Source organism: Narcine bancroftii, chromosome 14 (assembly GCF_036971445.1).
Source record: "Narcine bancroftii isolate sNarBan1 chromosome 14, sNarBan1.hap1, whole genome shotgun sequence".
In the NCBI taxonomy this organism is placed as follows: domain Eukaryota; kingdom Metazoa; phylum Chordata; class Chondrichthyes; order Torpediniformes; family Narcinidae; genus Narcine; species Narcine bancroftii.
The window spans coordinates 9,352,067-9,368,063 of NC_091482.1; the positions used below are offsets into that span (position 1 = coordinate 9,352,067).

General features: G+C 42.7%; 1 protein-coding gene across 5 annotated transcripts in view; it reads right to left on the bottom strand.

The window, feature by feature from the left end:
• The window catches only part of cluha (clustered mitochondria (cluA/CLU1) homolog a), a 95,399-nt gene that overhangs the window by 24,213 nt on the left and 55,189 nt on the right, over window positions 1-15,997 (bottom strand). For 4 of the 5 annotated variants that reach the window (XM_069910257.1, XM_069910259.1, XM_069910262.1 and 1 more), the window contains 9 exons: window positions 14,504-15,198; window positions 12,535-12,755; window positions 12,047-12,151; window positions 11,047-11,147; window positions 8,997-9,149; window positions 8,363-8,425; window positions 5,111-5,355; window positions 4,269-4,353; window positions 1,468-1,621 (listed from right to left, as the gene is read on the bottom strand). In XM_069910257.1, coding sequence (XP_069766358.1) covers window positions 1,468-1,621; window positions 4,269-4,353; window positions 5,111-5,355; window positions 8,363-8,425; window positions 8,997-9,149; window positions 11,047-11,147; window positions 12,047-12,151; window positions 12,535-12,755; window positions 14,504-15,198 — 1,822 coding nt within the window. The remainder of the gene's footprint in view (window positions 1-1,467; window positions 1,622-4,268; window positions 4,354-5,110; window positions 5,356-8,362; window positions 8,426-8,996; window positions 9,150-11,046; window positions 11,148-12,046; window positions 12,152-12,534; window positions 12,756-14,503; window positions 15,199-15,997) is intronic. The other variant, XM_069910258.1, reaches the window with a different exon arrangement.

Genomic DNA, 15,997 nt, shown 5'->3' on the forward strand with positions numbered 1-15,997 from the left:
TGTAGGATTATGGTGGCTTCATTTGAAATGAAGGTACCTTTTTTTTTGGGAAAAAAAAAGGCCATTGAACTTACTTCATGAAAATAGATGGGAAATCTTTTCACACTCAATTTCATCGTGAAGTTGCAAAATGGGACGTGTAACAGAAGGCGGAACTGGAAACCTAAACTACATAGGTACAAAATAAATTAACTACTTGCTTGAACCGTGATCATTTGGTTTAAAACAAAAAAAAACGGGGACTGAGAAAAGGAGACAATGCGAGTACCTACTTACACCTCTAGTCCAATATAGAACTACATTAACTCCCCTTCAGCGCTGTTCTCTTAGCTCCCTATCACTTGTGTGAAAGAAGCATCAAGATACTCTAGGGTTTACCAAATCAATTCCTTTGCTTTACAGACGGACCTTTCCCTGCACAGATTCAAAAATGGTCATTTGTATGCACGGAGCAATTTAATTTAATTTAGACATACAGCATGGTTAACAGGCCCTTTCGGTCCATGATGCCCGATTAGACCCTACAATTCCTGGTACGTTTTGAATGGTTGGAGGAAACTGGAGACCCTGGGGAAAACCCACACAGACACGGGGAGAATGTACAAACTCCTTACAGAGAACGCAGGATTCGAACCCCAGTCCCAATCCCTGGCCCTGTATCAGCATTGTGTTAATCACACCGCCTTTTGTTTGTTTAAAAACTATAAGTTTTAAACTTCGACAGGAGGTCTAGCTTCAATTGAAGTAACTCCTGAGCTACTTTTCAGAAAGAATGTTCAAAATCAGTACAATCATTGGATTTATTGAAGGAAAATGTCCAATTCTTAATTTCCAGTTGGATTGATAGCATCTTCCGTTACACATCCCATTTGCCACCCCATGATGAAATTGTATAACGAGCGTGAGAGGATTTCCCATCTTTTTTTCATGAGGCTAGCCGGTTTTCTTTCCTTTGTACCAAGGCTGCAAATAGCAATGGGATATGAAGCAACACCGCGAATACAAAAATCGCACCAGCTTACAATCCAGTCAAGGAGCTTGCTCACTGCCTTCTGCTCTCAAATAGGAATCACGAGGTTCACTTCCTTTCTACTTCGTGGGGTGGGGCGTTCTGCCTCTCTTGGATAACGCAGCTGAGGCAGAGAGCTTGCCAAATGATCAAAGCAAGCCCTTGTTGTGGCACTGTGTCAGTGTGACAGTTGGGGAACATGAAACAAACTGATTTATAATCACCACCCCACACCCTGTGTTCCACTCCTGCTACTTCACAAATTAAGCGTGGTGTTTTGGCGTCTAGTAAGATATTATTGACCAAGCTGTTGGTAAAATGGAAAACCAGATACATTGATCTAGGAACCATCAACCCAATTTTAATCCACTGACAGTACTAGTGTATTATATTCTCTCCTTAACAAACGTATAAATAAGAAATGGAGATAATTTGAAAGCATCCTGCCATCATTGTACCTTGTTGGACTTTAGATTGCCCACTTTGAAAAAAATGGAAGGCATCAGATGCCTTGGGATTCACATGCTTGACCACTGGGAAGATGTTGAGGATGTCCTCCTCTGTGAAGGTTGGACGGTGCCGACTGTCAAAGTTGTATTCCTTGAGTAAAATCTACAAAAACACAATATTTTTATTGGAACATTGCAGCAAGGGTCCGAGAGCACAAGAAAAGACCTTAAATTACACCCACTCCAGGTCTGACTGTTTGAAACGCGAAACGCGTGCTCATCTTCTCTTCCCAGAGGTACTGCCTGTCCCTCTGAGTGACAGCAGTACTTTGAAATACCAGTTCACATTTGCTAAGGTTGCAAAATTTTAAAAAAATCTTGGGAGCATAAAATGCCAAAAGCTCATTTATCTCAAATGAACTCCAAATAGTTTCCAACCAGAACGATCCCAAACATGTTTTGCACATCTATCTTCGTAACTGCTTGAATCTTTTTGATAACTGTTCTAAATTTGCGTTGCAACAATTTCTCTTTGCATCCCTTACTCGAATTCCTACTTTCCTTATACGTTGAATAATTTACCTAATTCATAAACATCTGATCTCAAATGTATTCCGGTTATCAGTCACTGGTGCAAACCAATGTGATTGCCACATCTTGGGCCACACCCGGTGAGGTTATTCCTCATTCTCCGGGCTGCAGCAAAGCTTGCACCTGGGACACACCTTGGACAGCGTGGTCACACTAATAATTTATACAAGGACTCGGATGCCTGTAGGTAGTTGAATTACTGAGCTGCATCTTGGGCTCTTGAAACAGACAATGAACCAACCACCACTCCCTTCCCTCTCCCACTATTCTCCAGTGTATTGCTTCCGACTGCCGGTCTCCCCTCACTCCCAGAAGTGATTATACCCCCCCCCCCCCCCACCAGTCTTCCTCAGGTTATCTCCACAAGCAGTGCTTGAACCCCCTTCTATCAACCTGCCCATGTGCCTCCACTCTGCCCATTTGCCCCACCTCATTCCTCTACCATTTTCACTGACCCAAATATTTTGCCCAGCCCCATTCCATCCAGTTTGTAGTTGCTGACTTCCCAAGTCCAGCCAGGGAATTCTGGGAGCCCACTTCTTGCTCTGAAAACTTGCAACACCCCCTAAAACAAAGCTTTTAGTCAAGAGGGAAGTCATAAAAACAGCAGTTGGTGTACAACGTCAACGCAGAAATATTTTTTTTGTACCATTTGGAATCCTAGTAAATGGTTGAGCTTAATCTTTCTTCATCTTCTCCGTCTATTTCAAATGCTCGTAATATTTTGTGCCATTTGGTTGTCTGTTTTCCTGCAAAGGGATCTAGATCTTGGAAAAAGCTTTGTAAGTGCTCACCACCCTCTGGGGCATCATCTGCTACGCTGGTCAAGAGCAGGAGGGGATACCAGCCTGAACCACATCCAAAGTCTATCCCTGCAGAAAGTGATGTTCCCACACTATCTCAACAACTCGTGAAAATTTGATCATTCCCACTGCAAGTTGAGCTTTCTGTCATACTGTATCAGCGCATTTACCGGTGGGCCCCACTTTCAACTAATGCAGTTTTTAGCGCTGAAAGTTTCCACAAAGAATTTAATTTTTACTTTCGGTCATGTTGATTTTCTATCTTAGGTGTGGTGAAAGTAACAGCAAGACCGCGCAAGGTTGTGGCGGGGGGGGGGCACACACAAAACCCTTTCCCAAATAGCAAATGGAAACGGTTTTATGTGTGGCCCTCCCCCCAAATACCCAAATAGAAAGATGCAGTGTCCTTTTATAATCCCGATACACACAAGTGCCTTTCCAAACGCTGGAGGCCCCCCGAGCCAAGCTGCTTTCTCAATTCGCAACAGCATTGTGCTAAATCAAATCACCGGTTAAACCTAGACTGAAGACATGACAATGGCTAGAGTTTTGGAGCGTTTACCTGAATGATAATCAGCAGTTTTAGTGATACGAAGACACTGGTGAAAATGAGATTATTTCTCAAAAGGAGAAAATGTCAAAGAAATACTTGATTTATCAAAATGATGAAGTGTTTTGATGGAGGAGCATAAGGAGAAGCTACTTGCATTGATAAGAGATTCAATAACTGGAGGAAATGGATTTAAGGATGTTGGCAAAAGGAGTGGAAAGCAGATGGGTTGGGCAAGTGCAGTGGGATTTGTTCAATGAATATTGGGCAGGACAGCACTTGATCTGGCACATGCCTCAAGTTTGAACCCTGTGCAATCTTCAGATCTGCCCCAACCTTTGGCAACGTGCATCAAATCCAGACCTTATTACCGTCCCTGCTCTACAATGAGGAACGGTCATGAGGAGGAAGGATGAGAAACCACTAAAGTTCTGGCATGCGTCCCAAAGCCCTAACCCAAAGCTATCCTGCTTCAACTCTTTCTAAAGTGACCTTCAGTGCATTGCCAACTTCCACGATGCAGCACGCAGGAGCAATGTGACCCGCAGAACGCCATTAGGGGGCCCATAATGAACTGAACACATTTTTCAAGGTGATACAGGATCAAATGCAATACTGAAAACACGACTGCTAACAGAAAAGGAAAAACTTGTAGGGTGAAGAGGGCACTTATTGAGAGATGGCTCTGAAATGACAGCACTCTCTCAGAGCGGGCACAGGTATAATGGATCAAATGGTGAGCATTTATTATCATATACAGAAGCACAAAGGAACAGGCATGTCAAAATTCCTACTTGTAGCAGGCTCACAGTTCAAGATACACCAACTGCAATAGTATAAATAGCTGTAAAATCCCATTATTTTACCTGTATACCCAACTTCACACAGATTTCCCTCAAAAGGCTAATTTTCTGTAGCCCATATTTCTCCACTGCCTGATCCACGTTCTCACTGTACAAAAGAAAAACAAAAATTAATACCCAAGAAAACTTATAAATGGTAATAAACCGAACTATCAGCCAAGCTTTGAGGGCCTTTTTACACAGAGGGCTGATTTTGAATATGACAGAGCTGATGAGTCAAGAAATCTTGCATGATGCACAAGGAGCAGGTTTATAATTGATGTAGCAAACCTGAAGCAAAATTCTTTACAACTTCATTGCAGCTTTCTTAAATTAGAGATAAAAGCAAGTGCACACCCACTTATAGACTTGCCTACAGGCTCCTGTTATTGACAGGAATCTGGAGGGGTGAGGACGCCTCAGCCAACCTGGTATAGCTGAGACAAGGGACTGAGAGTTATTAGCTTTGCAAATGATACAATGACATGAATTTTCAAGAGTGCAGCTCTTCCTAGCAATCCTCAGAGAGGGTCCTTATAATCTCATTGTTAAGTGGGGCGGGGGAGGGGAGAAACAGGGTGGGAAGCCAAATATAACAACACCCAATTCACGAAGAAGCCAAATTGCCCACTGACACCCAATTACGTAGTTTCAACCTTGGGCACATTAAACAGAAAGTCCCCTAGGGATCTCTACCCCTAGCAGAAACCTCCAGTTTTAGAAAATGACAGAGGGCAAAAGAAACACATAAAATAGTAAGTGACATCTATGGCATCAAAATTTCACAGAATCGTGTGCTGTTTCGTAGTCACATCAGAGTGTTCACTGTATGCCATAAATCTAACACAATGGCTCAGAGTCCGTACCAGTCTATATTAAAGCTGAAGTAACTCTTGGCTTCATGGCTGATATTCTTCCACAGCTCCTGCGGTGTCGTGCTGGCCCAGGTCGTGTTGTCCGCGTTCCCCAGATGACGGGGTCTCCTCTTGTTCCTTTTTTTCTTTGAAACCAGTTCATCAGTTGGGAGGTGAGCGATGGGATTTGGGAAGGAACTGAGGAAGCAGTTGAGGAAATGGCTTATGGCGACAGACAGACCTGACAGCTCCACGCCCTGAGTAAAAAAAAGGGTGGGAATTTTTTTGTTGTTGTGTATATAAGGGAGAAGTTGCCCATCAAGTTTACATAGTGGGATGGAAAAAAAACCGCTGTCAATTAATAATGGAAGTATACATTAAAGAACATTAAATGTTTCAATAAGTAATGGTTTCTTCCAACATCACTAAACAATTTGTTAGTGCTCTTTCTCATTCCACGTTCATGCGCCCAGACAAATAAAATGAGAGAGGGGAAAAAAAAATCAGACACTATCACTGGAAATAGAAAAAAAAAATCCTGGAAATAAACAGTTGCTGATAACCAGAGGAATACAAATAAATGCTGGAGAAACTCAGGTCACACAGCAACCATGGAAGGCAATAGGGCAATCAACGTTTCAAGCCTCAGCCCTTCGTCAGAAAACTAAAATTCTGGAACTTCCTTCTCCAAACTCAGAGATGCAGGAAAGCAGCAGCAGGAATTCCCTCCAACCTACTCCCCACTCAACATGATCACGGCTGATGTGCCCAGATCCCAACATGCCTGTCCTGCACAGACCATTAATTTTCAAACTATATTTATCGAGGCCCCATAACCCACTGAGGTAGCAAATTCCAGAGCTTTGCCTTCCTCTGCAAAGATAAAGTTCAGCACCAACTGAAATCATTATTAAATGTCTGTCCCTTAACTCATAGCCAAGGCTCCTTGTCAGAAACTCTCCCCCGAGTGGAAATATCTACCCTGTCGGGTCCTCTCATCATTTAGTTTCTTTCAACCAAGATAATCCCTTATTCTTTTAACTTCCACAGAATGCACATCTATTTTTGGGGCCACTCTTGAAAGAACAACCCTCTCATCCAGGAATTAGCAAATGAATATTTTCTGGATTGCCAGAACACGGAACACAGTGAACTCATCAGTACCATGCACATTTGTAACAATGAAGTTCAACAAGAAAATCTGCAGATGCTGGGGCCGTCCCCCCACGTTTTTATTCAGGCATCTACATTCCCATTCTTGACTGAGGGCACAGGCCCAAAATGGTGATCGCCTTTTACTTCTTAAGGACGCTGTGTGACCTGCTGAGTTTCTCCAGCACTTTTGAGTATTACACATTTGTTACAACTCTGCACCATTTTTAAACCCCTGCCCCTAACAACAAAGACCAATATGCCATTTGTTGGTCAAAACTAATCAAATAAAGACTGTTCTTTCTGGGCAGAATTTGTGTGATAACCGTAAAATAAATGTTTCTTGGCATATAGATCCTTTTGTTGAAAATAAAAACACAAAAATGTTGCAGGAATTAAGTCAGTCTTGCAGCGCCCAACAGAGGTAAAGATATATTATTGATGTTTCAGGCCCAAGGTCTTCTTCAAGGTACAAATATGCCTTGGAACCTCTCCCCCACCACCCCACCCTGGGGGAGAGGGGGGTGGAGGAGGTGGGCTTAGGGCCCCCACTGAGAATGGCTGCTATAGAGTACACTCCATTTTTGTTAAGGACAAGTTAGACAACACTGCTAATGGACTAATGCACACATAAAAGCACACTTGTGCTATTCTCATCTGTATGGGTACCAATGAATGGGAAAGGCTTTGTGCGTCCCACCACTTTCAGTGGTCAATTCCCAGAAAAGGTTTTCTGGGGATATTGACAAGACTGAACCATGGATCTCAAAGCTTCCAAAAGTAGCACTGCCAACCTGTCACTGCTGTTGGGTTGAATTCTGGGAAAACCCCACCTAACATCACCATGGGAGCAACCTTCACTTGGGAACAGCTGGCGTTCAATGATCTGGCCCAGAGCCACTTTTTACAGGGCAATTAGGCACGGGCACTGAATGTTTGGCCTTCCCAATGATGTGACACTCGAACATCTGCAGACGCTGTGATTACAGTTGGAACTCAGCAGGTCTCAGCATCCACAGGAGGTAAAGATATATAACCGACATTTTGGGTCTGAGCTCAGACTCAAAATGTCAGTAATATATCTTTATGGATGCTGTGAGATCTGCATTTCTGTGTTCTTGCTTCCCAATGATGCCCACATCTCATGTCCTTCCTTCCTTTGGCTTGGCTTCGCGGACGAAGATTTATGGAGGGGGTAAAAAGTCCACGTCAGCTGCAGGCTCGTTTGTGGCTGACAAGTCCGATGCGGGACAGGCAGACACGATTGCAGCGGTTGCAGGGGAAAATTGGTTGGTTGGGGTTGGGTTTTTCCTCCTTTGCCTTTTGTCAGTGAGGTGGGCTCTGCGGTCTTTTTCAAAGGAGGTTGCTGCCCGCCAAACTGTGAGGCGCCAAGATGCACGGTTTGAGGCGTTATCAGCCCACTGGCGGTGGTCAATGTGGCAGGCACCAAGAGATTTCTTTAGGCAGTCCTTGTACCTTTTCTTTGGTGCACCTCTGTCACGGTGGCCAGTGGAGAGCTCGCCATATAACACGATCTTGGGAAGGCGATGGTCCTCCATTCTGGAGACGTGACCCATCCAGCGCAGCTGGATCTTCAGCAGCGTGGACTCGATGCTGTCGACCTCTGCCATCTCGAGTACTTCGACGTTAGAGATGTAAGCGCTCCAATGGATGTTGAGGATGGAGCGGAGACAACGCTGGTGGAAGCGTTCTAGGAGCCGTAGGTGTATCTCATGTATGAACTAAATAAATGCCAGTTCTTTTACATCAACGGCACGAGTACCAAAGAAAGGTGAACAGAAAAGCAAGCTCCTCAAACCGAGCTTGTTTCCTTGACTGTGAAGACAGGACAACAATTTAGGAAAACATTGGGGGAAAGGAGAGAAATAAATGTCGAAACTTGAATGCTTTAAGTAAAAAAAATTGTGTTGAACCAGACAAGTTGGCCAGAATAGGGAGCTTTCTGCCACTATCCCCTTTGTTGTCTCTTCAATGAGTACCTCACATTCTCCCAGCCTCCACCCTCATTCATTGGCATCAGGCTTCATTCGCCATTTTGCTGCTCCATGCCATCCTACCAATTGACTGCAAGTTCACACTTTGTCCACTTACCTGAAGATAGATTTTGAAGATATGTTTAGCTGATCGGGTGATTAATTCAGTCACTCCAAGTTTCTAGTGATTTAAAAAAAAATTGAAAGCATGTCACTAACAATACTTCACTTATTTTTTGAACACTCAGGGTCATGACGAATTGATTTTTTTTAAATTTAAGGGTTCCCAGCAAAAGTGGAAATCTAGCGAGGTATTGCCCTTTGCTAATTACTTCTGAACAGCTTGCTCAACAATGTCAGAGGGCCATTAGAAGTCAACACCATTGATGAGGCTAGAGGTACCAATCGGCCAGTGCCCATTAGCACAGTAAACCTCCTTCCATTCGAGACAAATGAATCAGCTGTGTTTTTGCGCCAACCTGGTACGTCTACGGTGCACTATTAGAAGTTCTTAATTTCTTAAATGAGTTTAATTTAAATTCCTCGGTTGCTGTGGTGGGATTCAATCTCACATCTTCAAATCAGTAGTCCAAATCGTCAGTCAAGTAACACCAGCTCAATGCGTTATACCAGTTTAATTTTAGATCACGATCTCTGATCAAGTAAAAAGTTAACATTTGCTCCTTTTTACATGTTTTTTTTAAAAATTACGCTTTTGTTAAGCCAACTATCCAATAACCAAAACTACATACATAGATATGGTCCAACTGTTGCCTTGCTTGACTCTTCGAAACAAGCTCCACTATCTTGGCCATGTAACGGATGTTGATGCCTCGCTGACGCATGGCTTCAGCCAATGTCGCACCATCCATTGGAAGCACAGTGTGACTGGCACAGTCTTTTATCTAAAAAGAAAGATGATGCTTTTTTTTCTATCCCTGATGCAAAACATACAGATGAGAGCAAGATGCACAATCCAGAAGGTCAATGTACCGTAATCTATAAAATTACAAATATAATTGAGAGGCATTTTATGTGTTATGTTTAATTTAGGCAAGAATAAAACCTTAAGGCAACAGCTAACCTGGAAAAGTGACATCAGTTTTATATCAAACATTGAACACTTTTGTAAGTGGGTATATACCGAATTTGAGACACAAGAAGATTAAATGCTTGGCTATTTCAATGCCATCTAATAAAATAAGACAACTTGAATTCCCTTTTTCCTCCATTCACTTTTGGGTGTCTTGTTCCAATCTCCCCTTGAAATCGCACAAGAAAAGATCACACCTGACGGTACAGTAAAGACATTACAGGGACATAGACTGGAACAGGTCAGGGTTGCAGACTGCTTTTGTCAATAGTTTAGATAGGGGAATGGATTGCAAATTCAAAGAGAAAACAGGGGAGGTCAGAAATGGCAACATCCTTCCAAAGATTCCAAGAATCAGGGCAACACCTGAGAAAAGTGCAGACGTTACATCCTTGTTCAAAGAACTAGGAAGAACTGCAGTTACCAATTAGTTTAACCTGAGTGATGGGTAAAGTTCTAGAAACAAAAGTGAGGAAGATGATTAGGAATCACGTGGACCACTGGAGATTGATTCGAGAAGGCCAATATGGTCTTGTTAAACGCAAAAGGTGCCATCTAATTTGGTAGAGTCTTCACCTTAAGCGATAGAATCCGTTGATGGGAGAAATGCAGTTATTATATGGACTTCAAGAGGAATTTGATAAAGTGCTGCAAAGTACATTGGTCTTTACAAATGAAGGTCATGGAGTAATAAACAGCACCAATTAAAAACTGGCTCAGTGACAGGAAAATGTTTTTTTTTAAAAGATGGGGAAGTGTACAGTGAAATTGCTCAGTGGTAGATACTGAGGCCGCTACATTTTTATGTATTTAATGCCTTGGATTTGCAGAGGTGCAATTTCTAAACCTGAATACTGAATTGTGATGGTAATAGATTATAGATACGCTATGGAAATGGACAGACAAAGGGGAAAATGAAATATGCTGGTCTTCTGGTAGGAAGTTCGAGAAGAAACAAAATATAAATTGCAGCGCACAATTCTAAAAGGGCTGCAAGACAGAATAAGGAGTATATAATTTGTACTCAGTGGCAGGGTGGAGTGAGAAAATGATTAAAGTAGTGTGTGGAATCCTGGCCTTTATTTCTGGAGACAGAGAATGGAAGAGGAAGGAAGCAAGAGTAGTTTTTCTACAATTAAAGGGTGCCACACGTTAGGAAATGTGTAAAGGTTCTTGCAAAGATACATAAAGTGATTTCTGGGATGAGAACTTAGCTTGTTGGGAGGGATCTGATGTACTTCTCATGGAGGCGAGAGCGAAATTGCTGCCATTCTTGGAGGGGGTTGAGGTCAAGGAAAAATCGAATGATGTTTTCAGCAAAAGAACCAAAAGTGATCGGAGGACATTTTCTTATTAAGTGGTTAGGTTCTGAAATCACTGCTAGGGGTGGCAATGGAAGCCACTTCAATTGTGATGTTCAAAAGGGATCTCAACACTTATCTGAAAAGAAAGAATTTTTCAGGGTTACAGTGGCAGAATCAACATCCTCCTTGGGGGATATACCCTGATTCTGATGGTTCATCATTGCGGCTCTGTGTGAAAACTTAAGGAAACCTTTATCTGCGGAGCAAAATCAGCCAAAACAGCCCAAATGGACTAATTTAACAACACAGGGCTGACAGGAAAACAGGCGCTTTGCTCTGCACGTGGGTTGGTTGAGGGACTTCTAGCCAGCAGGAAGTGACCGGATCGCCACATTCAATCCTTACCAGCGAGGGAATCTGGCAAGAAAGCAGGAAGGCTGCTGCGTCCTTCAACAATTGCTTCTGTTTCTGGAGCTCGTCGCAGCCAGTGTCATGGAAACGAACACCTGCGACAAGCAAAAAGGCATCAAGATGAAATGCTCCAGGCATAATATATCTAAAACAGACAGGGAACGAGGAGAGCATGACACAGCAACTGGCACATCTGCAGTACTAATCACCAATGCATCACTTAGCTTGATCACTTGCCCTGAACATCACCTCCCCAAGTTGCTTCAAAAACATAGACTTCACTCTTAGGATCATTAAAATTAATGGGGACAATTTTGTTCAGCTATATATGCAAGTTTCTCAACTAAGCTAATTTAATTCCCATGTTCCTATTTAAATCTTCAAGGCAATCAAAAGATGCCATATACTAAAACCATTCTACAATTTAAATTGAATTTTATTAAGCAAAATTTATTTCTCCACATGATTAACATCTGAGAGCAGAGTTTGGTGCTTCTGTGGCAGTACGCCATTAGGCAGGCGAACTCGTCCTGCTTGTCACGCACGTGGCGCCTTCGGGGGGTTTCCTCCCGATCTCGGCACCAGGCTCAGAAGCCCACGCTTGGGGACCCATGTGACGCTCCTGTGACGTCGGGGGCCCCCCAGCGGAGTTCTCAGCCAGGTCTGGGCTGGGAATATAAGACCAGCCAGGCAGCCTGCAATAAATCAGTTTTTGCTCACTGAACGCAACCCGTCTGGTTGTGCAATCCTTCAGTTTAAGTAGCAGAAACAGGTGCAATTTAATAGAACCCTGAACACTGAAGAATAAGCTAATAACTGAAATGTAAAGTCCCAGAATTATAAAACTTGTAATTGGTGAAAGTGAGAAAGACATCCTTTGTACTCCTGACAAGAGCACATTAAAATAAAACCAGTAATACAGTGCTAACTGATACAGTACTGCCGCAGCCCACAACAAGAAGGCAAGACTAGGTGTGATGTAAATTTTACAAACCTGGTGAAAATATGTCTGGGTTGAAGCGGATATCAAAGGATGCACTGCTGACAGAACCGACCGCTTTGCAGGCATTCAGAATGACCTCCTTACTCTTTGGGTCAACTGTGAACATCGTATACAAAATGTCAGACACTTCTAAAACTACTAACATACATTAAAGAATGCTGCAAATTGTCCAGAATCAAATCACCTTTAAAATCAGACATGCACCCCAGAAAATTGCATGAGTAGGAAGGATACAAGCAGAAAAATGATATCATATTAATTATATTATCATCGAGGGTTAATATTCAATTTCATGACTTGCAACAAGTCTGAGAGGCTAGTCTTTAGACAGAATATAGATGGATTATAGGCAGGAGAACAGGCAGGTAGCACATTTCAAATTCAAAATTGATGTGGAAAGCCCCAAATGAGATCCTGATTAAACACCACCACGCCCATTAGATCCCAGCTGTTCAACAGGACGACTTCCAACGAAGTACCTGTTCCATCCTCTGATGCAATGGATTCTGCAAGATTTCTAGCTTGATCTAATCCTGAGAGGTTTTCCTCAGTCTTACCATCTTCAGACATTGATTTGCTGCTTTCCATTACATCAGTTGTGCAAGAGCTACTGTTCTCTGTCACAGTGGGACAACCCTCCTGGTTATTGGCCTTCTGTTGCATTAGCTGCAAAGCAGCCAATTTCATGAAGAGAAGATACCTGGGAGGAGCAGAAAGGGAGTTCATACCAGAGAAGTAAGCACCAAAGGCTATTAGCGAATTAGCACATGATCATTAAAACCATTGGACACTAATTATGTACAGTTTGTTGCTAAATACAAGTTAATTCACAAGACAGTAATAGATTCAGATTAGACTTTGGATATATATCTAGATCCCACAGCTAAATTGATGTAACATATCCAAATAGGTAATTTTAAGATCTATTTAAAAATGGCAAATGTTGAGTGAAAGGAGTGTGATCAAAATGGTCCTTAACCCTTTGGACTCCCGGCCATTTTTAACCTTTCATAATATATACTACGGACTGGGTCCAAGGGTAAACTACAATATGAACACCAGTACGAACCAGCTGGTGGTTTGGCACAAGACCAGTCCTGAAAAATGGGGTCACAGAGCATATGCGCTCGTTGATAGTCCCTGAAAACTGGGATACGGAGTCCTAAGGGTTAAAGAGCCTAAAAAATAACCTTGCCAGGTTTTACTCACCCAAGAATATTATTACTGCATAATAATATGAAGAATACGAGCTCAGCTATGCATAGCTTACAAACAAACTGGAAATCTTTCCCACGCAGACATAAAAAAGGCAGCAATTTTTTTATTTTTAAATTTCGATATACAGCCTGATGAAGGCCCATTTCAGCCTACAAGCCTAATGCTGCCCAATTACACCCACAACCCCCCGGTGCATTTCAAACGGTGGGAGGGAATCCGGAGCCCCTGGGGAATACCTACGCAGGCATAGGGATAACGTACAAACTCCTTACAGGCAGTCCTCTTTACAGGGATTCGAACTGCAGTCCCAATCGCTGGCGATGTAACAGCACTGTGCAAACCACTACCCTAACTGTAATCTATTTCAGAAAATAGATTGAGACATTACCAAGTCTGTCTGACATAAGGATAACATTTAAAAGGATGTGGGAATCCACCAACTCTTCTCAACCCCAAACATTTTTCTATTTTTCTGTGACCATTTTAGCAATACAATCTTACAGATTAACAACTCCCAATCAATGAATTAATGCCACAGAATTTTCTCCCTCAATTCAGTAACACAGTCCAACCAAACCACACAAAAGGCCATCAATAGTGTAATTCACAGCAAAGGTCCGCAGTAGCCATGTACTGCAGAGTGGCAAGAAAGGATCACTGGCCCTTCACACTTCACTGAATCTAAGCAACTCACTACATGAATTTGAAGTTCGCTAGAAGTACGGGGTCGGAGCACTTACTGCGAGAAGACCAATGAAGACAACTGCTGGCTAGCTAGTTTCCTGAATCAGTGATCTCCACTCTAGAAACAAATAGCACATTATGCTGAATCTTGAACAGAAAAGAGAGTTTTAAAAGAAAGTAGAAATGAACAGTAAAATACCTATTATTATAGACTGCATGTGTACACGTCTACTTGAGGAGCTCACAATCGAGGACACTCTTCTGATTCTCAGCCCTGTCAGCCGTCAGTAGGAGGCACTAGAGGGCACAATATGAAGAGGGGGAAGCTCCATTTGTTTGTTCTGGTCACCTGACTGGAATTTAGGGACCACAGTTTGGGATAAATGTGAAACGGATTTGATTTAAATCATTGCAATGGAAGTGGAAGCAGAACTGATGTCTCTCACTGGTTCCGCCCCTCAAACTTCCAATCTTCCCTTTTCAGAGCCACTCAGCACGACCAAATCCAGAATTCCTTATCACATTAATTAAACTTCCACGTTTTACCTGTGCTCAACGAAGGCTTCAATGAGCTCCTGCCGGAGACAGGACAGCCTGTGTCGATGCTCCTTCGGAAAACCCATCTTGCTGCATTCTTCTGGGAGCTCTTCACCTTCCACTGGGAGGAAGTTCAAGTCTGGTGGAAATGTGCGCAGCAAGTCCAAGATGTAATGGCGGCTGTCATTGCCGATAATCCCTTTACACTCAACAGAGGAGCACAGCTCCACTTCCTCATTCTTGTCGTTCAGTACACTGTGCTTTTGGATTTTTAGAGGCCTTGCTGTTTTTTCCAATAACTCCAGGTACTTGGGGTGAGACACGACTGTTTTGCCAAAGTCTATGGACCCGTATATAACACTCTGCTCCTGCTCTCGTTCCAGAATCCCAGGAATGATCGATTGTGCGGTCACCCTGTAGCCTCTATAGTCCACCACCACAGTCCCCAGAGTATAAAGTCCTTCCACGTCAACTGCGTTGTAGGCCCGAACTCCATTCAGGTCATTGGTGGGAGCCACGTAAGCAGCATTGTCTCCGCCCAAGTCTTTGTAGTGGTCACGGACGTCAAATCCCAAGCTGAAGAAGATGTTGTTCCAAATGAACATCTGCATTTTGGTTTCTTCTCCTGGATTGATGGCCATGACGTTGCCATCAATCACTGCCATTGCACCGCGAGTGGCGGCTGCAGTAAAGTCACTGTGCACCTTTTGAAAGACAAGGCAGAGAGTAAACTTCAGTGCTGTCATTGTAGAAGGCATTCACACCTCTGGTTTGTGGAAGCAAGGAAATAAACAAAATGCCATCATAATGTAGTAGACAGGACCAGGCTTACCACCAAATGTTGACATTAAATGGGTGGGCCCAGTGAAATGGCATACTGAGTGGCAAACCTCTGCTGCTTTATGATTGGCCTCAGGGTACCCAGATATTGCAAGAGAGAGCAACCCCCCAATGAATTTCCAATCCTCCCGATGAATTTCCAATCCTCCCTTGTTGGATTGCTTCCAGAAGCAGACAAAAATGCAAGTCTGGACCCATCCCGTCCTACGATGATCGATATCAGGTACCACAGAAAGGAGCCCTGGGGCTATTATCTTGAGACGTCAATTACTTTGCTTCCATTACTAAACATCTTTCATATTGGAAATCAATTTCACAAATGCTGTCAATTATCAAGATTTGTTAGGATAGCCCTAGCCGTAACAAAAAAATGTATTATGTCAGCCTGGAAATTAGAAGATAACTTGAGAATACAACAATGGTACATAGAAATGAGAAATTAGAAAAAATAACCTATAATTTAAGAAATAATATTACAATATTTGAACAAATATGGGAGCCATACATGAAATATAATAGAGAAAACCTACCGGGGACATCTACCACCTAAAATGACAGAAGGAGAAGAGAATGAAAAGAACTGACTCAGTGGAATTTCTTGTTTATTTTTGTTGAGTGACAACATTGTTTGACGGGTTTAATGTATCTTAGATTCTGAACTTT